Genomic DNA, 25,984 nt, shown 5'->3' on the forward strand with positions numbered 1-25,984 from the left:
GTGTGCTTTGCATGTTTCAAGTTGCATATTTTAACAAAATGAATCCGGACTTAGAAAATTGATGGAGGTTATGATGTTGTCATCAAGTTGAAAACTGACCTGAAACTCCTCCCGTAGCTGTGACGAATTACTCTGGGAATCAACTCGCAGCATCTCTTTGTAAGTGACTGCAAACTCGTTCACCAAGATGGCCGTCTCTCCGCACAGACAGGCCTCCAAGATGGCATCATGGATAAAGATATACTGCTCCTGAAAGGGCAGAGGGTAACATAATTGAGTGTTTTGTAGGTGCACATGTGTGGGCATGCATGTGTACTCTCATAGGTGTCAAGTAACACATGAGTGAGTGTTGCAAACAGCTAAACAGACATTACAAAGCAGGCAGGCTAAGGCAGAACATACTGTATGTAAATGTGAATAAATAATCAAACAATAAGAGAATGGCAGAGATTTTTCATAACCTTGTTTTGCATTAAATATGTGCTATAATGTTGGTTTTGCATGAAAGCTGTTGGAGAATAAATAAATAAGTAAACAAACACATGCCTTGTGCATTTAATTAGAGAACCCCTGCACAAAACTACAAATGTAACAAACAGCTAAGTCAATGTCAGATTTACATAATAAGGGGTGAATATGCAAATTATCTGCACATCTGAAAAACAGCACGTGCCTGTGCAGCACACTGAGAAACAATCCAAGTCTTTTCTCTAAACTATTGCAATGACCTTTACATGAGTCCCAGAGGGGGAGTATGATAACAACCCCCCCCACCCCGCTCGCTCTTTGAATTTCCAAACAACAGGAGGGAAAAACAAATGTTTTAAAACCCGACTCTCCAGAAGGTCTTCTGGAAACACCTTATCATATAATGACCAGTGATGTAACCTCCAGAATATGTGTAAGACAAATTGGAGATATTTGGCTTGAGTTTGTATATGAAGTGATTTCATGGCTGTGCGGTTGACCTGACCTCCGTCTGGATCATGTTGATGCGTCGAGAGCAGAGGGTTTTGACACAGTTGTAGATATCTACCACGCCCTCACACTCGGCCATGTCCAACATGACATCCAGCACGATGTAGCAGCCGGTGCGGCCCGCCCCCACACTGGCACACAAAGGACATCTTTCATGAGGAGCCACGCACAGTCATAAAGCATTCAATCACCAGATTTGCAAGTTCTTACTGTGCAGTATGTATCCTCAGGTGCAGAAGCTGTTGCACTACATCATTTAAAAACATTTGTGGGAGTCGCGAAGGACAGTTACAATGTACAAGACAAGGGTCACGTGCAGTGGCAGTCAAAAAAGCAAGTTACGCTGAGCTTCCTGCCACTGTGCTGTGTATAATTACAGTATTATCTCGTGAGTTGTAAGTTCACGTAGTGTTACATTTTGCAATGAAACTACTGAAAGTTTTGCTTGTTCATTTTTACTACAATATGTTTTGGCTCTACTTTCTTTAACTGACACTCCTATGAGGCATGTTTAATTCTAAGTTATTGGAAGCCTTGCTATGCCAGTAGCAGGAGAAAATTCAGAAAGCAGTGTGTTAGTAAAATAGTAAAAAAAATAAATAAATAAAAATAAAAAAAACCTTCAAGGGAATCTTTGAATTGAAGGGATAATTTAATGTGGTTTTTAAAATCTGAATAATTAGAATAAAGGTTTTCATGAATATCCATGAAGGGTGCAAAGTCACATTCTCGTGTCTAGTCTGGTCTTAATTTAGCATCTGGGTTGATGCTTGTCTAACAAGTTTCTTTATATTTGAAGATTGCCATCCAAATGTAATGCAAACTTTAACTCAATTTTACAGGAAAAGAAAAGATTCAGCAAAGGAAAATGCTAATTTATGCACTTTTCCATCACACACTAGGAGGTGGTTCATCATGATAAGTAGTAGTAGTAGTAGCTGGCACTAATTTTCCAGTCCGGTGCCACTGTAGAAGTTGGTGCAATGAGATGATGTAACCAAAAAAGCACCAGTTGAACCTCAAATGAAGGAAACAATGGCTGTATAGTGACGGAGAGCACATTGGACAATAGAAACAGAGAGTTCTGAATGACAAATATTACAGCTCTGCGCTCTTGGAAGAGTTGTGGAAACAACCCGATGCGCGCACATAAGCCTGTTAAAAAGCCTCCGGAGAAAATGAAGTCAGATTGCAGTGGCCAGTGCAATGACTGTGCATCATCAGTTAATTTCTAAATCTGTCTCCTTTACACTTTGTCACATCTTATTATTGATAAATCAACTTTTCCACTTCCGCCAAACAAAAAAACTTTTTTAGAATTTTTGGTGATCCCACTCAGCATTTTTATGTGCAAATATAAAATATCCATAAAATCATTTGGAATGAAAGGCTTCCAGGATTACATATGAATCGCAGAAATATGGTATTTTTATGTAAAAGAGAAGAGAAATACATGGCAGGTTTAATTTTAAAAAAAAGCAAAAACAACTAGAATAGCTGGCAAAGCTAACAAAGAATAGCCCACATTGATCATGTGACCCTCACTTGTACCATTGTAGTAGTCCTGACTCTCCCAATTGAAATAACTAACTTTTTATTAATACAATTTATCATATGAAAAAAAATGTGCTGACATTCATATTACCAATAAAATTCGCGGTTTGTTTTGTTAAATGATGCTACAGGTTACAGCGGCTGCTAAGCATCACGTTACCTGCAGTGGACCACCACAGGGCCAGCATCAGGAGGTGTTGAGGCTTTCACTCTTCGTATAAAGGCCAACAGTCCAGTGGCGTGATAGGGCACCCCATGCTCAGGCCAGGATGTGAAGTGGAACTGACGCACCTCGTGCTTAGTTGAGTATCCTCTCTGTGAACAGAAACACGGCACACGCCTTAGCATTACATGTTAAACATTACATTTATATGGCTTTCTAACCATAGTAGCCTACAGGCCATTATTTCATCCAAGACGTGCTCCCATCCATTCAGAGACATCCGTGATAGATGTGACAGATTTTTCGGTTCAGTGTGAGGACAACCAGGACATTATTTACGTGGGGTGTTAGGTCTTCTAGGACAGTTAGGCCTCTGGGCATCACATGCTAGTAGCAGCCGCAGTGTGACAGACACGCGAAAAGGAATTACTGAAGCTCTCAGAGCTCAGGGAGGGCTGGGAGGTTTCTCCTCTCTACTGGGAGGCTGCTGCAGTCACACAGCAATTTCTTCCTCTGTACAGAGATGACAAAGTAAAGCGACGCAAAGCAAAGATTTGTTGAAGACAGAAATCCCCCCTAAAAAAAAAAGAAAGGGAGGAAAAGAGCTATGAAAAACAAGCTGTCACCAGCTCCCAAATTCGTGCCGATTTGAATAAGCAGCAGCGTGTGCCCATGGAGAGCGAATGTGACAGTTTGATGATAATGCTGTGTTTGTGCCACTGTCACTCCAGCGTTGCTCTGAGCCCCTCCAATGAGAGATCCCCTGGGAGATTGACAGGATGGAGGCCATCAGGGGCACAACACTGTAACAGCAATGTTGGAAAGATGGCAGGGGCATTCACATAGCTACTGGTGTTAATTCCTCTCAGTTTAACATGTGGACCTCTTACCCATCAGCAGTAAGTCCTGTCAAGTATCTAATGCCCTCTATTAATGTACTACTTATAAATATAAGAACACCATAACAAATACAAATACATGCAATAGATGGTAGGCAAACAAGGGCAGGAGGACTGTAGATCTTAAATAAACTCACCCTCTCCAAGGCAAAGGTGCGGACTGTGTATTCAGCCAGTGTCTCTGTTTTAAGCAGAGTGATTTTGATGTCACCATACATCTCGCTGTCATCGGGCCAGTATTTACAGCATTTCACCTGTTTAAAAAATAGTGAAGCAACGGAGTGAAACCTCATGTTGACAATCCTGGAGAAATGCACCTGCAAAACTGAAGGTGTAACATGAATTAATCTGTTTGATAGAGGTTTGTGAAGGTTAAATCTCTATTTTTCCCACCTCCAGTTCAAAGCGGAAATTCTCTTGTGGTTCATTTTTCAAAACACAGTATACTCAAATCGCTTCCTTCCCCTGATTTTAATGACAAGCCCAACTAAAAAAAGGTCAAATACAGTTGACCTTAAAACAATTATCCTTTATTTTCACACTTTTCTATTAAAGAAAAACTATTCTTTGAGAGACAATATGAGCCAGTGTTCCTCAATTTGACCTTCTCAGGCTTAAAGTGCCCAATTTTCCAAAACGTCTCCCTCTGAAGAGGCAATTTCTCTAAATCTTCCCCTATCTTTGACAAAGATACCTTAAAAATTTCTATATATCTACAGGAAGACATCACATAAGTACGTGCATGAAATGTGCTGCAAGTCCATTCTCAGCGAATAAAGGATGCTGCAATCCTACCGACAATGTCAGCTTATGTAAACAGCATTATCATATCATCAATCTAATAACCCAATTACAAGGTTAAAGTGTTGGTTTAAAAAAATGACAGTAGATGCTGTCATCTCAATTTATGAACATTCAGAGAGTAACAGAATGCAGGTTTAAGTTAGGTCTTATTGGATGACTCCAAGTGTCACCTTTACACCTTTCTCGAGGCTACTTTTAGATTTCTTGAGTCCTTCCCATCATATTTTAAATTTAAGCATTAAATTAAAGGAGCTCTTTATAACATTCGGTGCATATCTATGATTCAGAGTCTGGGCTTAGATAGTCTGTACACGATCCTCAATAGGAGGAGGCTGAGCCAGCAGCTAGGAGGTAATGGTGCTAGCAGCATGAGAAGAGCTGAAAGAGCTAACGGTGTTAACCTGATAGGGGGACTGGAGGGGCAGGTGCTAAGCTACTGCAACAAAGCCATCCTGTCACCGCAGGTTGAGACGGGGTTATCAGGGGTAACCGCTGTGTGAGCACAGTGCAGAGAAGCTGCTGATAGTTAGCCAGTAGAATTCACACACATACACTGACATGCAAGCACACATGGCCAGCCCGGCTACCAAACCAAAGAACAGAGAAGCTCAGATTACAACAAGGTCCCTAGGAGGTTAATCTTTTTATCTCCAGTGAAGTTAGCAAAGCGCTAAACCGGAAGTCAGTGAAAGTCTCTTGCGCATCTTGCTCTATAATGTGGAAACAGTGCCAATCATCCAAATAATTTAACACCCAGTTGTTGAACTTTTTTGGCTTCATGCACCACTGAGCAACTGTCATAGGAATGAATGGGGTCCCGCCTCTGACGCAATATCCAGGTCTCTTTATACGTCTATTATTAGAAAACATTCAGAGGGACCATGACTTTTCTAACCAGGATGCCATTACTCCATTCTATCTGTACATAGCAAATAGCTATTTGTGGCTATATTAATACTCTGAATGATATATACAACTCCTTTGAGCATTTAGTTTTAATAAAAAAATTAAAATTAAAAATAAAATTTCACATAATTTATTTTAACAATTAATTTGACCGCAAAAGATATATCATAATAATAAATCATAATAATTCAAAGTTCAGTAATAATATTAAAATTTTAAGTACTTAATTTGTTGATTTAACTAGAACAAACAGATAAAATGTTAGTGTGAAATTTAATAAGTTAAAAATGTACAGAGGTTACACTTCAAATGCTGTGGAAGAACTAAAACAATCTGTTCCTCTGCAGATATTTCATCTCTGAGGGCAAAGAAAAGAAAAGCACAATAATCACATAATGGTGGGAAGCATAATGAACACAAGGGCGACAATCTTTTTCACCAACACCAGGCACAAAGGAGGCAATTTTTTCTATTTAATGGAGGTGTTATTTGGATTCAGCCACACAGACCAGTCCTCATTTGTTGACTGCTCCCAGAACTGTCGGTATTGAGAACCAAATTGGATGTAGGGCTACTGCTAGAAAAATGGTGTCATTTTAACTGTCCACTGAGTAATATGTTTCTCTTGCTTAGACTGAACAGGATGGGGTGCTTAGAGCAGAATTCATATACTACGGGTATTTATGTGAGGTGGATAATAACAGTACTACAGTATAGCCATTAAACCTGTGTAGTCATGCAGTGTAAATACAAGGACAGCGGGCTTAGATATGTGGCTCAGACATTTTTATGCCTCACAAGAATTTTACAGCACATTTTATGGCTTCTATAATCATTAGAGTAGTGATGTAAATTTCCATAAAACACCATCTTAATTTCATGATGTTTTCAAGGCAGACATATCAGGAATAATACATGGAACAATCCTTTAAAGCTATACTATGCAGAATTTTGCTTTTAAAAAACAAAAGAAAACCCAATGTATAACCTGATGTAAAAGTAATCACTATCAACCATCAGTTATGACCCATTAGAGGTGTGTGATGGTGTATTTATCTATAGAGACTTTGCCCTCTGCCTGCATTTTCTTATTTCCTTCTTGTTTTCTGTGTCTGGCATCGCTCGGGTGCAGTTGGGGCTTTATAAAAATGTAGCAAACAGGTGCCAGAACATAAGTTGGTACAATGAGATGTTTAATTTGTTCAAAATGGTAATATTGAATGTTTTGCAGTATAGTCTCCAATATCTGTGCTAATCTAACTGACTACTGGCTGTAGCTCCATAGTTAGGGACCAGACATGAGAGCGGATCTTCTTTTCTAACTCAGCAAAATGTTGAACTATTCCTTTAGCAGTGTGGCTCTCCACTGCAAAGGCAGCTTGTGGTTTTACATAAATGCAGAGCATCCTCACCAAAATGAACAGCTCTTAGACTGAAGTTTGCATGCACAGCAAGCTCCTGTGAGATCTATACTTATCAAACACATAAAAGCACACACATAAAAGCCTTTCATATAGACACCAAAATGTTCCCTTATGGTGAATGTGGACTGTTTCTGAGCGCTGGGTGGTGACAGGATCAGAAGGAGGAGGGGAGTGCACATAACTTACCCTGCCAACCTCCACCAGCTTAGTGATCATGACGATGCTGAAACAATTTTCTTGCCACACCATCCTCCAAAAATCATACAGAGTCTCCTGCTTAGGTCCTTGTGGGAAGAAATAACAGAAAGAGACAAAAATGGTGGCATAAGAGCATGCACGCTCAATAAGGGAGTTCTTACTGTTGTGAAATCTGGTATTATCATGACCTAAGTGTCCTTTCCTCAGACGACGGGGTACTGATCTCTCAAGATTGTGCTGTCAATAAAGTTATCGGGAATTCCAGGCAGAGGGAAAAGGGTGATGGGTGACAAAACAACAGCAGTAGCTTTTGATGAAAGCCTTTGGGACCATCAGTCAGTCATCGTCATCTGAGGAGGAGACGTTTAGGAAGCGAGGTACAACTTTAAAACGAGGATCACGTAGGAAAGAAATGCACAGAGACACTGCTGACATCTTTTTTTACTTTCTTGCAGGTTTCATCTCTCTAACAGGGGGGAAAGGAGGTGCTGGTGCAAGATAAGCAGATGAGCAGACCTTGGGTGACTTTGTGATTGGAGCTCCCCGGAAACTGACACTCCTCAGGGGTTTAGAAAAAGCAGGGCGAAGTTTGTTTTTTGTTTTTTTTAAAAAGAGTCCACTGTCCATCAGAAGCCACTTTATACTTGAGCGACAGAGGGTGAAGCACAGGTTCTCCCTCCAACAATGAACACCCCGCTCCGTGCGTCACAGAGATTGAGAAGCTACAATTAATGTGTTTAATTATTCACCTCTTCTCATGATTAATGCAGTGACATTACTATGCAGCCTTCAGGGGTGGTTGTCACACCATCACCTTTGGATTCTCCATAGAGATGGTTTTGGCAAAGGGACAGTGCATGAGTAGGCTCATTGGTGAAATCATCTTCAATTTATTACACGGCGACAAAAGGTACTCACTGTGCTGCGTGCGCACACACACACACACACACACACACACACACACACAAACACACTATAGCCTTGCTGGGATACTCACCCTGAGTGGCGATGAAGTGGTTGGATCGATGGTAGCCCTGAAAGAGAGAAGAAGGATGACATGCTGAGTAAGCCATCTGCGCCTCAGGCACAGCTGTATGGGAGGGTGTCTCTCTGTCTCACCCTTTTACCATGTTCTCTGCATTCTGCTTTCCAACTGACCCACTGCAACCGTGAGTCGTGTTTCCTGTATAATTTTCCACCACTGTCTGACCCATTGCTGACTCCAGACCATGTCTTTGCCCTCACAGACTCCACAGAGAGTTTGGAGCAGTCGAGGTAACACATGGTGAATGCTGCATCTTGACAAACTGCTGATAAATCTCTGGAAAAAGCTACTCTGACAACGAGCCGGGCTGGCTGCCTGAACAATGACTGAATCTCTGTGACAGTTTAATAAAGATATGATAAAGAAACTAAAAGGTGCACACTTTTCAATTTCAGTTGTCCGATTTATTTATCAACCCCCCTTTCTCTCAGAGTGCCGTCCCATAAAAACAAATACATTTTCATTGAGGATCCAATATGTGCTATATCTGGGATGATGAATTAAACCAAAACCACATTTTTTTCCCCAGAAAACTTCCTCCCTATATTCTTCTCACAAGTCAGAATGAGTGGAAGAATATCAAACACAGGTTTCACATAAACGCATGATATCATCACCAACATAAACATTTTCAAGGCAAAATCTGATATGTACAGTGAAGTATTCTGAGATGCTTTATATCAAAGGATGTGACAGCCTTTGATATAGATGACAGACATGTTCATACGGTGAATATGAGGTGAATATGAATGAATATTTAGATGTCACCTCTACAGCCTTGAGGGGAATAAACATGACAAAGACCACCTGAGGGACTTTGAAGCATGAGCATTTTAAGGACGAGCATACCGTTCAAAGGAAGTCCTGAAAATAAGCACTGCTTCTCTAAATTGCAAGGTAAAGGAGACACCGAGACACAGCCCTGTAAAAGCATCACCTGGAAAACAACATGGACGTTATGGCTCAATGTTTGTTAGCATTTTGAGGCGAGCAGCTGGAAGGATCTATCTCTGTGATGTTGAGAAGGCAGGTCAGGAAATATCTGAATTAATTCCTGAGCCCACCGGCTCTCATCAAATCAGCATGATGGAGCAATCCATGTTCATAACAGTGCTCATCTTTTTGCAGGGGGCATCTTCCTAATATGTCGAGTCTGTCCACGTTGAAGATAGATGGCTACTCTGAATTGCATCTAGTCATGTAAGCAGGGACATGTTTGAAATGGAGATGGATGACCAGTGCTGTGAGGCCTGCTATCCACAATTCCTCTGGCCCGGCCAAACACTATCAGCATGAACGCTAGCACTCCTCCACTTAAGACGGTCACCATAGCAACTAAACTTCCTGAGTCTTGGCCACTTATGAGAGCTAACAAAGACAGTTGGGTCCTCTACCCGGAAAGGACACATCTCCTTGTGTTCGTTTAAAATCATTAGCTAAAAGGGCATGGGGTTTTGGTGGGGGGAGGGGTTTGTCAAATGCGCACAAACCTGAGACACACTGACCTTTGAGCATTTGTGGATAGAGGAAAGTGGAAAGAGAAGAGGGAAGTGGAAAGAGAAGAAAATAGAGCGATGGCAGGCAGAAGAACGAGCAGTGGAGTACTTACTTCCCTGTTAATCCGAATCTACAGGGTCCAAGGTCGAGGAAGTGGGGAGGGGAGTAGAAAAAGAAGACATATTGGCTAGTTAATGAAAGAAGCTTTTAGTAAGGAGTTATGGTTACAGACAGGTGGGAGGAGGGGTGTGCGTGTGTCGGTCTGCCTCTGTGTGTGTGTGTGTGTGTGTGTGTGTGTGTGTGTGTGTGTGTGTGTGTTTCTGGAAGTAGAGCAGGAGTAGGCTTTATGTGTTAAAGCACTCATTTTTTTGTGGGAATTTATCACTTGAGGCCATTTCATTGACTCTGATCTATGATTTACTTTACAAAAAAAGGAAATTGCTTTTGGTTTTCTTTACTGAAATTTTGCATTTAAAGAAAAAAGAAAAAAAGGAAAAGCCTCATATGGGGCATCATGAAACATCTTCCACATAGGCAATAGTACTCCCAAAGCAACCTAATCACCAGAATAAATGTTGGCCGTGTACGTTATAATGTAGTCTTTGAAACGTTTTGTTTAACACTGTGGTTAAGATGTGGTTGTGCTCAGGCACAAATACCTCTTGTTCAGGTTAAAAGATCATGTTTTTGCTTAAAACACCCACTTTTGGTAGCACAGTAATTGGCTGGAAATGCCACCAATGTCAAAAAAACACCTTTGTTTTTGGTTGGTCTCGAACAACGATCTGCAGCTTGGCAGCCATCTCTTGCCTAGGTCACGCTATCCATCATCCCCTCCACCTCAGGGTGACATAGTTATCTTAAATATATGTAATCAAAACTATGTTACCTTGGAAACATTGAAATGATCACTATGAAATGTACAAATGCAACATATCTGTGGTTTGCAGAAACGTACCATGCAAACTTTTTTTTTGGCGACAGGAGTGCCCCAAGACCCATAAACAGACTTAGAATGTGCAAAATCAGATTAGTTCCCCTTTCGCTATAATATAAATAACAATGACTAAATAAGCAACAATTAAAGATGAAAATATAACTGTGTTATTTATCTATGCTTTGTAAAGACTGAATTCAGATTTTTTGATGACAGCCTAGCCATTAACTAACCATCAGATTCTAATTTAAATGCTGCTAAGCTCGCTGACTGTTGCACTGAAATACATGACACCTCCCTTTTTTCAACTGAGCTCCGCCCTTTACAAAACAAGTGAGAAAGGCAAGGGGGAAACCTAATGTAGTAATACTTGTTTAAAACTGCAAAACTGTTATAACTGTACCAGAAAAAAATGTGTGCAACCCTGTCTCCTAGAAATTACATTTGTGTATTACTAAACTGTTTTTATATTAACATTGAAGAACCACATTGCTGCCGTGATCATGTTCTACGTTTAGACAACGTTTCTTTTTGTTAATGTAACATTGCATTTATGTACCACACTGCATTTACAAGGAGGTTGTCGCAGTGGATGGCAGATGTACAAAGTGCAGGACTCTGGCATCAGAATCCTGTGTTTGCTTCCAGACTCCTGTCTGTGGTTTAGGCAACAAAAACTCTTTGGTTAAGGTTAGGGAAAGATCATGATTTTGGTTAAATCTTAAAAACTAGAATTAGCTCTTTGGGGTTGTATGCCTCAGTGAACAAGTGAAGTTGCAGTTACAGTTTACATCCATGCCTGTCCAGACTCATCTTTAGTCATGACAGCTGACAACGCTTAAAATATGGATGTAGCCAAGAAAAGCTACAATTCAAAAACATACTAGACACTTCACACACATCTTCCTCTGGGGTGCCAGACTGATCTATACAATCAGCACAGTCTCAAGGTGGACACTCAAGATTAGTGTCACCAATTCCGTATCTTACCAAATGTCTCCACTTTTGATCTTAAATTATGACTTTGGATAATGGCAAGAAAAGTGCTTTTTTTAACAGAACATTATGCTGTCACAGTGAAGGTGACCATTTGTACATAAGATGACATCAGTCAGTTCATTTTTGAGTCCAATTGAACTTTTGTGCCAAATTCAACGAAACTCCCTTAAGGCATTTTTTTAAAGATATCCGAGGCTTTCACTGGTGCATCAGCATAAAAAATAATATTACCAAAAAAATGCTGTAGTGACAATGAGTGGGTAGTGTATTGTAAGATTGCTTATTTTGGTGTAATACAAATTAAATACATTGACACTGAACATTTTTTGTGATACCTTCAGTATTCCAGTTTTACGACTTGCCAGGTACGTTAATTAGCAACATTTCTTTGTTACATTAATTTTTTTAAAAAGGTTCCCTCAAACATATTTCCATGTTTCAAATTAGTTGTATACAAACATAATTTCTAGGGGACAGGGCTGTTGTATGTGTATGCCTAGGAGTGTGTGATTTTGATTGCGTGGCCATGCTACGCCTGTCAGTCAGGCCCTGTTATTCTTTAGAAGCAGACAATATGTAAATCAGCAACAGCCATGATGCACTGGACTGCTCTACATTTGCAACAGGAGCAAGAAGCTGTCAAACATATGCAAAGTTCTGCACCTCTTCAAGCAACACACACCACAGCCAGGCATAGGCTCAGGCGTTAAGTGACAGAGAAAAGAGAAAACAGAGAGTTTGTGCTTTCTCACCTCTGTTTTTAAAGCGCAATAATATTTCAGAGGGAGGAAAAACTTTTCCATTTAACCTCTAGTGAAATAATCACAGGCTGTCCAAAATATGCTTCACTGCAGCTAAGTAGTTACCTTCCAGCTTGTCGGGTCAGCCTTGTCAGGGTCTAACATCACTGACACCGACACTGTAGTGGCTGCTGAGTGGTGTTTTCCCTCTAATGCCTGCACCTCTGTGCCCTAAACACTAATGGAGACCCTCACGATAACTACAGTCCTAACAGCAGGCCAGGTTTTTAATGCCCTGTCATTGTAATGAACTCTCTAAAAGCATCTCACCACTGGCCATTCTCTACATAGAAATAAAAGAGAGGGAAAAAAACTATGTAGTGTCAAGCATTTTTTTATGATATAATTTGAACTCAAAGAGAAATCCAACTCAAATCAAGAGAACTTATATGCAGCTAGTAATTTTCTCTGGCTGAAAAAGTGTTGTTATATATTCTTTGTAAAGCTTTTGACAGAGACAGAATCTCTAAACTTCTTATCAGCCTCAAACAAGACTGGGAGTACATCAACTTGCCTCAACTTCTCACCGAGTGCCGTATTTATTTTACAGTGGCCCCAATGAGAAGCAGAATAAATCTTGTAAGATAAAGAAATCATATCAGATTGCCAAACTTCCTTGACTTGACATGACTCAAATGAAAAGCAACACCTGAGGGCCGTGACAGCAATTTCACAGGGGAACCAAAATACAAGTTTCTATCTACGAGTACATCTGGTAGTAAAACTGTATTTCCTTTTTCCAAGTTCTCAGGCAATGTCTTTTCTTAATAACTTCAGTTGCCACCTAAAACCGCACTTCTGCTTTCTGACTTAACACAGCCTCCTGTAGTTTTTATGAATGGGAACACATATGAATGAGACTGTGTGAGACACATTAGCAACATATACATGTATTCCATATGATCAGTGAGAATGTTACTGTGGCGCTGCATGTGTGGCAGACAGTTAAGGTGAACAGTGGAAAGGATCAACCCCTCCCAGCCCATCCAGAGATTGAATAACATCAATCGTGTCTATTTAATTTAGGGGGATTTTGTGGCATCTTACAGAAAGGTTCATCTCCTCTGCAAGGCATTAAATGCATTTACCCCACTCTGTTTTAATAAAAGCGATAGCAGTCTGGGTCAGGGATTCGGTCAGCAATTGAAAACTATGGCAGCTGGCAAAAAAAAAAAAAAAAATTGCTAGGAAAGGTGTTTGATTGGATGAAAGCTTCCGGGTGAAAGTGGGCCAGCAGACTGGCGAGCTTACAGGAATGAAAGAGATGGGCTGTGGCTTTGCAGGGTGTGAGAGATAAAGACTTGGCACAGGCTTACTATTTGTATCCCATGTCAAACAGAGGCAGAAAAACAGGATTAGACTTACGTCAATGTAGTTAGCGTTAATGTAGTCTGAGTTGGGGTCTCCCAGGAGAGGGTGGAGCTTGACTCTGTGGCGGTCGTCTGAGACGGATAAAGAATAAAAATGAGTAAAGAACTGCTGAGATACAGTTTTCATAATTTAAAAAAAATTTATACAAGATAAAATGAGTTCCTGTGACTTACATCCCAACAAGGTGTCATGCCTCCCTTTGGTTTTGTCCTTCTTCTTTGTGCAGTCCCAGCCATCAAAGAAGCTCTGCAGAGATAAAGAGACACTGGCAGGATTCAGGGAATGGGGCTTTCTATATTCACCATTCAAATATCTTAGATAAACATTAATCAATGCTTTAGTACATCTTTTCTTTTGCTTTATGTGTGATACGGAAAACTGTGTTTCATGGCTGGCACGATAAAAGCAGATGAAAACATCAAGCATGGTCACGCGGAACAAAAGCCACTGTATCCTACAGAGAGGTTTACTGGTTTATGCATAACATGTAATTAAACAAAACAGAGCCACGAGCATCACAGATTTTTTTTCTGAACGCGAAGCCCGCATGAGACGAGGACTGCCAGTTGTTCTTACTTTTGTCAGCTCCATGGGTCAGTCAGAGTTTTAAACACATTAGATATATTCCTATTGCCTTGCACATCAGCTGGATTCTCGATTTTGTCAGGCTTCAACTAATACATCTGTGTCAATCAGCCGCCTATGAGGAACTCCTCTTGGTAGCTACAAGTGTGGTTCAGGTGTGTGACACTACACAAAGAAGCACCAGTTAGCTCAAAAACAACAATGGCGGCTCCTTTTTAATGTGTGTATGCTGCAAAAGCATCAGTTGTGTTAGAACTGGAGAGTATTTCTTTATTGAAAGAAGAGCTCAGAATGACACTTAAGACTTTTCTCAATGGAAAAGATATTCTCGCTCCTCTCCTAAGTGGGCCGCAAAAGACAGTGACAGACAGATGGTTCATCAAATTACCTGCCAAGTATTTTTTGAAAGTGCCTGCCCTTTTGCAAACAGTTTCCAATGATGGCTTCTCAGATATTTCTGCGTAACAACAAACCATCTGGTGCGTCAGGTTTATATCCGCACTGGCTTATAGTTTTGTGTATGCCATCAATGACAGTTTTAATAGGGCTATGTAAATAGATCAAAATAATGCTGGTATTGAATTTTATCATAGCAGAGTCTCATGGAGGTAATGGTTGCAACATAACGCATCATGATTATCTGTTCACAATTCAGCAACCATAACTACTGGGCACAGCGGGGGTGCCAACCTTTGGATTTCTCAGCATCCAAACATTAAAACAAGTTTATTGGCAAGTAGGTTTTCACATACAGGAAATTTGCTTTGGTATTTTGAGTACAACGGTCACTATAAACATGGCAAGAATAAAGCAAAATAAGTACTGCAAAATCCAAGAATCATCAACAGAAATTTACAATAAAAAAATCTAAATCATATCTGCCATAAATGAAAACAGTGTTTAAAATATAGAGAAAGTAATGGATCTAACTTTTTCGCTAACCTTTAGCTGACGACATTTAAACATCAGCCTCAGCCGTTTAGCCAATCGTAGGCTGTATTTATAGGGTTTACGGAGTCAGGTGGAGACATCAGAAAGTCAGTAGGAGATGACCCCTGGAGCTCCTCCAACTCCTGGAGCTCATGTTAGCTTAACTAGTAGCCAGCTAGACATAGCTGCTCAAATCTGCCAACAGCAGTTATATCAGTCGACAAATGAAAAGCCTACTTTTGTCTCTCTTTGTGAACATTGCAACAATATTGTAGGGTTGATTATTGGTGCTTTTCACAAAATATTTACCCATGGAACTTTAAGCAGCTAAGATACATGGTGCTAAAGACAGTACTATTTAATGTTGGATGGGTACTCTAAGGAATTACCGTAATTTTATATTAACTAATGCTGCATGAATTGATGTGATCCAGGACACTCCAGCAGTATGTTAATAGTTTTTCCCCCAAACATATATTGTCTTGTTGAATAATATAAAGATCTAATGACTTGGGCGGGTGGTGGGGTGGGATGTGGGGTTGCTGCCATCAATTTTGTTATGTTTAGCTTTTAATTTTTTACTGCAATGCTATATGTCACATATATCCTTGCAGTAATTATACATGCATATCTTGAAACTAAATGATAAAAAGTTGAGCACTAAAAATATTTACACAACAAGATTATTGTTCAATAAACATCAGTAATGTTATTATAATGATTAAGTGGGTGAAGCCAAATAACAGAGCAACTACAACAGTCTGGTAAGTTCAGAAAATTACATTGCTTTACTGTAATGCAGCCTTTAAAATTAGGAAAGGACAAATATGATGGTACAGAAGCCAAAATCTAATATCATATCTGCACTTACATCTCAATATTGAGAAATCTCGCTATATTTCTGAGCCCTAGATACAATATACAAGCCTCCCCTTACATGAGGTATAAATTGCTGCAAAATGAGATGAAATATTGCAAATGAATACTTCTCTGAGTGTTTCTATATACAGTATATGAATCCCTGTATGGTGAAATGACTGGCTTGGTGGATGGCTGCTCAGCTGTATTATAGCACATCATACTCAGCAACACATCTCCTCATTCCCCATCATCCACCTGTCTGCATGGATGCACCAGCGAGCACTTACTCTCACACAACGTCATAAGCCACTTTAAAGCGTCCACTAACTGTGGAGCTAAATTAAGTCAGCAAACAGCCCCCTCAGATCCATGACACACACACACACACACACACACACATACACGCACACGTTCACACACACACACGCACACACATGCACACATCTTTACCAGTCTACCCCCTGTGGTTTCCAGCCACTAGGGGAATTTGGTGAAACTCTGCCCAAGTATGCATGCTGAGCAGGGGATTACAACACAGTTCTCCCAACAGAGAGCCAAGAACCAGCCAAATCCAGCCTGGGATTACACCCTCCTCCTCACTTTTTTCTCCTCTTTCCATACGCTCTCTCTCCCTCTCTCGGGGTCTTTCTCTCTCTCTCTCTTTCTCTGAATCCTTCGTTCTCTATCTCTCTTCATCACTTCTCTCCCAGTTGCTCCCTCCATGATATTTTTGACTCTAGACCTCTCAGCTCTCTTTGTTTCTCTGCACAGCCCCCCAGAGCAAGAAAAACACAAGTAGAAAAACAGTAAGAGAGAGGCGGTATAGTGAAGGGGAGTTACAGAGAAACAACACAGACCCGTAGACAATTAATTAGAAATGCTCATTAGCAGGGATCAGAGAGATGGGAAATAATAACACAGTCAAGTACAGTCCAACACCACTGACATTATGACACTTTTAAAGCACTTTTTTTTTCATTTTAACATCTTGATACACCATAAACATCCCACTAGATTTTTAAATAGTGCATTATTGTTCCCCTTAATAATAAGGCAACAGTGGACATGCTGTCCTCCATAATTTCCCTTTCAGAATCACTCAAAATTGTTTTGTCATGTCGCTTTGACCAGAAAGTTTTTCACCCATATAATTTGTAAAATGCCAAAACAATAATGAGATTCATAATCCAACCACATCTTGTCAAAATCCAATCACAGTTGTCTGAGATGTGATCCAATTGGGACTATGAAAGGACTATTCTTGTCAAAAAATATATTTAAAAAAAACAAGCCTGATTCATGCTACCTTAAAAGTGGCATGAGGTCGTTGTTTTTTTTAAATGAGTGCAGTAATTCAGTTGGCCATGGTGCAATTAAACTTCGAATCAATGAGTCCATCATCCTCGCTAACCTTCGCCTCAGGCTACAAAATGGTAAGATGAAAGTTCTGAGCTCTCCGCTCCGCTGTTGTTTGCTCGTAAGTTTCTGCAGTGGGAATATGACTGTAGTGACAGTAGCTGCCACACATACAGGCCTCTTAACAACACACTGTAAATTCTTGATCAATGTTTTCAAACAACATAGGTATTCTTCAGGGAAATAAAAACCTATACCTGCCGGGGGAATGTAATATGATACTGCTCATCATTTTACTTCATAATGGAGAGAGACACTCTATCAAAACACATACTCTAGCAAAGAGAGAAAAAATACAAAGAGGTGTGTATTGATTTTTTGAGTGGAGTGTGTTTTGCCCGAGAGGGACAGTTTAATGAGTCTACAAGCAGAGTTCCAGAGGGGAAAACCATGAACCAGAGACAAAAGATGTTTTCTCTTTTTATGAATGCCATGGGTTGTGGGTGACAGGGATGGACTTTTCCCCAGGGTGTGATCTCAGCTCTCAGCCACAATCTTTCCACTGGGGAGATGTATTCAGAGATCTGGGCCCTTCATTATGTGTCCTGATACATATAACTAGAGATAACAGGAGGGCAATAATGCTGCAAAGCTCTGCCAAGGGAACATGTCTCTACTTATGGTTCAATTCAGGACAGAAACCCCACGGTGCATTGGTGCAAAAAAGCAACTAACCATGCAGTGATCTGCCAAGCAAACTCAAGTATTTACAACAAACATCAATGGTGGTGCAAGCAGATTCTGAAGATATAACATTTAATGGTAATCCCTTCTTTATAAATGCAGAGGCACTAAGGCTACATCCACACTAATACCGTTTTCATTTTGAAAAGGCATTTGAAAACAAAAATGATTTCCCTGCTGTGCAGACAGGCATTTTAGCACTGTTACAGAAATAGTCTCAGTCTATACCAACATGCCTCAAACGCATAAAATATGACCATTCATGTTCACTGGACATGCATTTGCCAATGTAAACAGGCAGCAGATCGTCTAATCTGTGAGTAGAGATTTCTTTGCTTGGACCAACGATGAGCTGGGACTTTTACTGAAAGTCACGCATGAGTATAAGTTGGCAGCACTCTATGATTTTGGCCACCATGCACTTTAAACCTGCTGCTGCCATTTGTTTATTAATAATTCAGACACACGTTGCACTACCATTATTCTTATAATTTACGCTTAGAGTTGTCACTGTTTTAGCTCATCGTTATTTGTGGTTTTACCTAGCCTTCATCTTTTCCTGATGTTCTAACTTAGCTTTCATTTAATGTTTTATTACATTTTTGTACAGCTGTCTGCCTGAGAGTTACAAAAAAAATTAATTGTACATCTATGATGACAAATAAAGTGCATATGTCTAATGTAAGGGTGGTTGAAAACAGACTGAGAGTCATTGCAAAGCAAACAGTCAAATATTGGAGCGGCACTGGTAACATTATCCATCACCAGAGGAAGCCATTGTAATGGAGAGGAGTACCCACACAAGAAGGATGTTCACAAAAAGTGTCTTGACCTAGCTAAAATAATTCAACTTGACATGACATGACTGATAAGACCATATTGGTGAACATGGTTGTTGGTGTAATCATTTTCAAAAGTCTCAGTTTCCACTCGAATTTTTTAAACTATAACTGGGTCTGCAGCGCTTTCAAAGGTCTCAATTTTAAGGGTTTGGAATGGTCAAAAGTAGTGCTGGCCCTGAATGTAAATGCAGCAATAGTAAGCAATAAAAGCAATAAAAGTGAGCGTGGCTGTTTGTGTACTTGTTTTCAAAAGTCTTAGTTTCAACTCCTCCAGACTTAAACACAACCCTAGGGTTTTCTAACGAAAAACAGGGTCAGCGGCATTTTTGAAGGTCTCTGTTTTTAGGGGTTCAGAAACACCAGAAAAGGGCAGACCTTGCATGTAAATGTAGCAATAATTATGCATTTTCAGATGAAAATGTATTAGTATGGATGTAGTCTAGGACCAATCACACACTACATGGCAGGACAACTCATTGGACCCCAACTAACATAAAGTGGTCCCCAAGGTTAGGAGAATTGTACAATGCATCACAGTCTGATGGTTGCCTTCTAAAATTTTGGAGCAAGTATTGCACCATGTATTGCAGAGGGAGGTAAAGACTGACATTGCTACTTGGAGGAGGTTATTTGGAGGTGACAGGGCATGGTAGCCAAGAGCTCTCTTTTCTCTTGTTTGTCCCTCTGTACCCTTTCATCTTTCTTTCCTTCCTACTCAACCCCTCCAGACACCCCTCCTCTCTGTTCACTACCCCACAATCTGTTAGCAGTGGACAGGGGACTCACAGGCTACAGAGCACCACCAGAGACATTTAACCTCATCAGCCGTGCCGTCGTGACAGAGGTCTTCTTTGGGCCCAAATGAGGATGATTTATTCATAGGCGCAGCAACAGTGTGATCCAGTTGCCTTTCTAACCCTGCTAATTAATTTCAGTGGGTGGTGAGGAGCATGCATGGACGATGTCAGGGGAGGATTGATGACCTCCCACACCACTCTCTCAAGAGCTATTCCAGCTAACATGGGTTTCTATAGGCTAGCAGTTATCCACAACAACACCCAGCCCCTTGGTTGTGTCTTGACATGTGTCCAGCAATATCATGATTTGGTAGAATCTAGAATCTAGATCCATGCTAGAATTCAATCCACACCTTGAAGAGGAGGTACAGGCTTGCAGCCCTCCAAACTCACTCTGTGCCCCAACTGGGTGTCATAATTGGACTATGTTCTTTTATAATCCTTTCCTCATGTCCACAGTGCAAATGAGTTTTCTTTGGGGCTGGCTGGCTGACTGGCTGACTCACTCTCACAGCAGCTTCCACATGATACTTCACTGTGGTCAGGAGAACAGAATGTGCAATTTGTCTTTTATGTCAGGCTTGACATGTGTTTACTTCTTCAAGTACTACTACTACTGAATGCAGCAGTGTACTGCAGTAATTGAATGATGTCACCAGTAGCAAAATGCACAAAGATTTTTTAAATTATTTTTTATGTTTGTTTAAACTTCATTTAAAAAATGACTTGTAAATCTACCTTCTACCTTCTTCTACCTTCTGTCAGAGTCCCCACACATTTTCACAGACAACATTTCCAAACTTTTCCATGACTTTTCAAGGACCCATAATGAAAAACTCTTTTGCCCAACTTTTCTGGCCTTTTTGGAAACACAAAAAATGTGACACAAAAAAACACAAACACAAAAAAAACTCTTTTCAATCATAATTTCAGCTTGCTGGCATACAGGACGGATGAAACAAACAGTAAATAAAATGTAGTCACACATCAATGCATATTCAGCAATGAGATATGTTATTAAAGAAGATTAATTTGCCGTTATGTTTTATTATGTGGAAGGTTAATGACATAACATTGTTACAATTTCATTATACTGGAAAAATTCAGTGAGTTTTTCAAAACTTTCGAGGATTTTGTCCAATTTTTTGACTTTTCTGGGTTTTTCATGACCATGTGAAACCTGTGCTACAGTTACAGCTTTTTTAACTTGCCAGTTTTCTCTGCTGTGTTAGTAGTGTGCAGGTCAACCAGGCGTGGAGGTACACCACTGTACTGGACCTTATGGTGAAGAGGGAGCTAACCCAAAAAGCACAGCTTTATCTTTTGACTTTGCTACAACCTCCCCTATGGCAACAAGCTGTGAGCAGGAAAAGAGAGAATGATACCATGGATACAAGAGGCTAAAATAAGTCTTTATTCCACATGGTGGCTGGCCTCAGAAGGGCAAGGAGCTCAACAAACTTGGGTCTTTCTAGTCGTGTCACTGCTTTTCCACAATAAGAGAAAAGCTCTTGGCAACTGGTAAAGAAGATCCAAGGTCACAGCTTAACAGGTATACTGACTTACTAAATTGAGAGGAGACCTCAGGATAGACATGTTAGAGGTGACACCTTCCAGCTGCCATGCAAGCAGCTACAAAACCCTTAAAGGAAGACGACTTCTGTTGTAATCTGCCCAGTTAGGGCTCATACACATGCTGCACCTTTTTTGGTCCTGGAAACTGCACAGTTGGGTGCTGAGGGCTACTCCTGTGCCAACTTTCAAGAGCGTGTAGGCAGGATGCGCCTGACATTGTAAGGGGACTATAACCAGCATGGTATCAAAGTGTACTTACCAGAAATTCCAAATTTGTAGCTGATCTTAAAATGAAAATTTTTTGAAGTGTATATTAAAATGCTGTCCTTCGGAATGATCTCTTCTCCATATTTACCACAGATTTATTTATGGATGAAAGGAGAGACACGACAATGGACTTGAGCGACAAAAAGCAGCAAGAAAACAGATCAGATGTATGAATGAACAGCAGGCTTTTAGTTTAAACACAGATTTTATGGATAAGCTAGGTTAGATAAGTGAATAAGTAACAATGAAGAACCAACTAGTCATGCACAATAACTAGAAGTTTCAATAAAGATGGTGACCTTGTGCATTACTGAGAAAAGCAGGCAGAGTTGCATTATGTGTAAATGTCACTCAATTTCAATGACTCTTCTTGCTCCGCTTCTCTAAGGTGCTTCTGCCACAAACAGTTTAAGCGTGACACTTGTGTTTCCACAGATACTACAAAAACACCATAGAAAACATTCTTCACAGGAAGTGGGAGACGCCATGCAGGGAACATTTCTCTTCCCATGGGAACTCAGATGCCATAACATCACTGACAAACTCTGCACAGAAACATACAACTAGTTACATAAACATGAATAGACTACTTCAGCATGACAATTAAAGTAAAGGTAAAGATGCCTCCAACTGCGGCATTGGATTACGAATATCACTGCCGTTTGAGTGTTTTTGCCTCTAGTTATTTCACTTGCTGTGTGTCAGGAATGAATCAACCAATTGCACTCATATTGTTAAATTTACAGTAAAGGCTGGTTATTTAGAAATGCAATAACAGACACTGTTCTTTCGACACTACTGCACCAGCAGCAACACTTTCTATGTTGTTTTATGCTGTGTAAGAAATGAGTGTAATGGTGGCCTCTCACCTCATACTCCTGTTTAAAGCCGTAGCCCTCGGCAGTCTTCATCTGGTTGATGTGCTGGAGAAGGTCAGCCACTCGGACGGCCGGGTGGAGCTGCCCTGTGTGGTACGGGGAGCCTTTACGTCCACACTGGTGCCTCGGGGAGCCTCCCAGCAGGCTGCTGGCCTCGTTCACTGAACTACGAGCGTCACCTGCACCAGACACATTTGCAATTTCAGCATGGCTCCAGCTGAAAAAATCATGTACAAGACAGGTAACTATAAAAAAAAACATTTAACAAGTTCTTGAACACCTTTTATCTTGGGATGACACACACTGGTGTTACCATCTCATAGTGCCATTCTGCATGCTGACACTGGCACATACAGTATAGTATGTGCTACAGGTGTGTCACTTTGATACAGTTTGTCGGGGCAAAGATGTCTTCATCATAGATCTTATACAGACTTGACAGCAGCTCTGTCTCAGTGTGAAGCAGACCAAGATCTACACCAACTGTAGAGTAAACACATCTGTCGTCCCCTCTCTCTGAGACTGATGATATTAGAAAGGAGATCAAGATGAAAAGTGCTGACATGTCTTTTGATTCATTCAAATATGCAACTTTACTTGTACAATGCTCTATTCTTTTGCAACCCTGCGAGATTTTGTGTGTGTGTATTAGCTGCAGGCAGTGAGTAGCAGAGGGTAAGTTGTACCAAAGAACATTTTTCACACAGGATGATAACTATCTTTCAGAAAGATTCAGACATTTATGGAGTGAATGAGTGGCGGTCAACAAGATTACAAAGTGAGGGATGATGTATGTCAGGTTTGAAATTGCATTGTGTAGTTGCGTCAGGTTTGTGTGCATAGTGCTGTGTGTATTTGGTCTTACTGCGTGTGCCGCAGGTGTGTGCATCCATGAAGGAAAGGGCCATTCTTTCATCCTCCTGTAGGGTGCTCTGGTCTGTGAAACTGCGCTCCATGGAGCCCATATGACTCTTCTCTTGCCGGTAGGTAATGGGTGTCTTATTCATGTTAACTGGTTTCCTGTTCATGGATAAAGAAGGAGAAAGGGGGGCGGGGTTGCAATACAGGAGAGATTGCAATAGCAAGAGACAGAGAGAGGGAGAAAAAGGAAATGTTATGTTTAGTATAGAATAATATGGAAGTAAAGATTCAGTAAAAACAAAAAGGAGAAAAGGTGATTAAAGGAGCAGTGTGTAGGATTTGGTGGCATCTAGCATGAACAACTGCTTATTCCTTCATTGTTCAGAAGGTTTGTGTTGAGAGCCAAATTATCCACAGAGACCTCCTCCCCTCAATAACAAACAAACCACATGATTCAAAATGATAAAAACACTGAATGAAGCAGTTTCATGTTACAAATAAGTGTTTCATTTATGCTGTTTGTTGCGTCATAGACAGGCCGCTAACCCAGCACTGTCTTTTTTCTCTGATAACTTAAGATCCAGACATTCAAGAAGATTTTACTGAGAGCCTAATTATCCGCAGAGATCTCTTCCTCTCCAAAATAAATGGACCAGTGATTGCCCTATCTAGAGCCAGTGTTTATTTTGTCTTTTCGCAGCTACTGTAAAAACACAGTGGTGCAACATGGTGGACACCGTGGATGAGGACCCACTCTCTAAGTAGATATTTACCTCTCATTCTAAGGTAATAAACACCCAATGATTCTATTTTTAGGTGATTACACACTAAAGAAAACATACTTATTGTACTATATTCCATTTCTGCCAAAATGTCCCCCCAAATCCTACACACCGTACCTTTAAGTGTAGACATAGTGAGAAAAGAACTGCTGAATTGTTTGCCTCTACAGCTTATGATAGACAGCCAGCGCACAAGCATGTATATGGTGAATCACAAAACGATGGGATAGCAAAGAGGTGGAGTCACTTACGGATAGTAAGAGTAGTAGTCCCTTCTGGAGAGAGTGCAGGAGAAGAAGACAAAAAAAGATTCAAGAGAAAGAAGAGATGTAAGATGAAAGCAATGTCAGCTGAGGGCAGAATGCATTGATTACAGTGAAAATGAGATCCATGATCCTTTGTGAGCTCGGCTGCGCAGGCGGCCATATGATTCATGCAAACGTATCAAGCAGGTGCTGACAGACCAAACCACAGCGAGGCAGAAAACGTGTGTTTTCCAACTATCGAATACGTCTCGGTGTTACACTTCAAGGACTAGACCACGTGGCTTCCTGTCACAGCAAATTTAGCAATCAATTCTGTAAGAGTGAGCTTCATGGTGGCTTAGCTGAGGAACCCGGGCTAATGTGCAGAGTAGTCGTGACTTTCAGAATCAACATTATTCAACATTAGCCCGGACGCTGTGTCAGCCATGTAATAATGATTGCTGGAGCCCTGACTAACTTCCTATTTGGCATGGCAGGTTCTTTAGATTTCAATCTATCTTACTTTGGTAATGCAGGTTAAGCCTTACTTGAGATTTAAACTCATGCTCCCCTGCAGATGCTGCTTTCTACATGCAGTGCCAGAGGTGTAGATGATCTACTGTAGACCTGTGGGATCATTGGCTAATAATCTCTAAAAGCACACCTTTTCCCTCCCAATTACCATCTCATTTAAGGGTCAGGCCTCTGCTTGGTGTGCTTAATTAAGTGGCTAATTGAATTGCATCCGCCTTTAATTAGATACTTCACACTCAGATAGGCTCCGCAGATGAGAGTTGTTTGGTCCCTCCGGTGCACCATAAGGGAATGGAAACAATGCAGCTCTTGCTGTTGGTCCAGCATCTTGCCTAAACAAGCATGACCTTTTTGAAAGTTCAGCAAGTATAAAAACTGATTACTGAACTGTTCCAAAACAAAACATAAAGGGTAAAACAATGTGGGAGATGCGGTGTGATTGTGCATAATGAGGCATGTTATGCATTCAACAGTTATCAGCAGACATTTACCCTTTCTTAATGATGATGATGACGGCACCCAGCAGAAGGATGAGGACCACAAGACCTCCAGCACACACCCCAAGAATCAAACCCATCTCCTCAGAGTGTTGGGACACCTCCAGAGCCTTGCGGTGATCCTTGCAGGCCGCTAGAAGCGGAAACACACATGCAAGTTAAAAAAAAAAAAAAAAAGCGCAATGCAAATACAGGACATAAAGGAACGAGGTCATAGGTGCAGAGGAAAGGATTCACAGGAAAGTTCTAAAGCAAAGAGTGTGAAAACTTGAATGTAGAGACGGGAACATTGAAAATTCACCGCTTTGAAGAACTTATCATTCATGCACAAAAAAACCTCACAAATGTTCACATAACACTACAGACGTTCACACTGCTTATCTCTACTACTGTGAGGAGATCCACTGAATTATAATGGGCTTCCTAAAGCCAAAGCTACATTTCAATAACGGTGGTAATTTCAAAAAGCTGGTAAAGAGACACTCATAGAAAGAAGTGGAGCCTTTAGCAAAGCATACGGCAATTGTCCACGTTGTCCAACGTTACAAACCTGCAATCCTCAGACAAACCTAATGACAACTTATGATTTGACAAGCAAAATGATTGGCTTGCAGAAAAAGTTTGGTTGTTTGAGAGGTTTTCAACTGGCTAGACA

General features: G+C 40.6%; 1 protein-coding gene across 5 annotated transcripts in view; it reads right to left on the minus strand.

Annotated features, from left to right (window-relative positions):
* The window catches only part of ptprub (protein tyrosine phosphatase receptor type Ub), a 191,324-nt gene that overhangs the window by 14,383 nt on the left and 150,957 nt on the right, over positions 1 to 25,984 (minus strand). For 3 of the 5 annotated variants that reach the window (XM_042489526.2, XM_088084093.1, XM_042489530.2), the window contains 13 exons: positions 25,324 to 25,462; positions 24,305 to 24,328; positions 23,276 to 23,430; positions 22,402 to 22,589; positions 13,749 to 13,821; positions 13,570 to 13,646; positions 9,581 to 9,598; positions 7,924 to 7,960; positions 6,915 to 7,012; positions 3,732 to 3,848; positions 2,693 to 2,847; positions 974 to 1,109; positions 100 to 249 (listed from right to left, as the gene is read on the minus strand). In XM_042489526.2, coding sequence (XP_042345460.1) covers positions 100 to 249; positions 974 to 1,109; positions 2,693 to 2,847; positions 3,732 to 3,848; positions 6,915 to 7,012; positions 7,924 to 7,960; positions 9,581 to 9,598; positions 13,570 to 13,646; positions 13,749 to 13,821; positions 22,402 to 22,589; positions 23,276 to 23,430; positions 24,305 to 24,328; positions 25,324 to 25,462 — 1,367 coding nt within the window. The remainder of the gene's footprint in view (positions 1 to 99; positions 250 to 973; positions 1,110 to 2,692; positions 2,848 to 3,731; positions 3,849 to 6,914; positions 7,013 to 7,923; positions 7,961 to 9,580; positions 9,599 to 13,569; positions 13,647 to 13,748; positions 13,822 to 22,401; positions 22,590 to 23,275; positions 23,431 to 24,304; positions 24,329 to 25,323; positions 25,463 to 25,984) is intronic. The other 2 variants (XM_042489528.2, XM_042489527.2) reach the window with 2 other exon arrangements.

This window comes from Plectropomus leopardus, chromosome 11 (assembly GCF_026936395.1).
Source record: "Plectropomus leopardus strain MGB_pleo_1.0 chromosome 11, ASM2693639v1, whole genome shotgun sequence".
Classification (NCBI taxonomy): Eukaryota; Metazoa; Chordata; class Actinopteri; order Perciformes; family Serranidae; genus Plectropomus; species Plectropomus leopardus.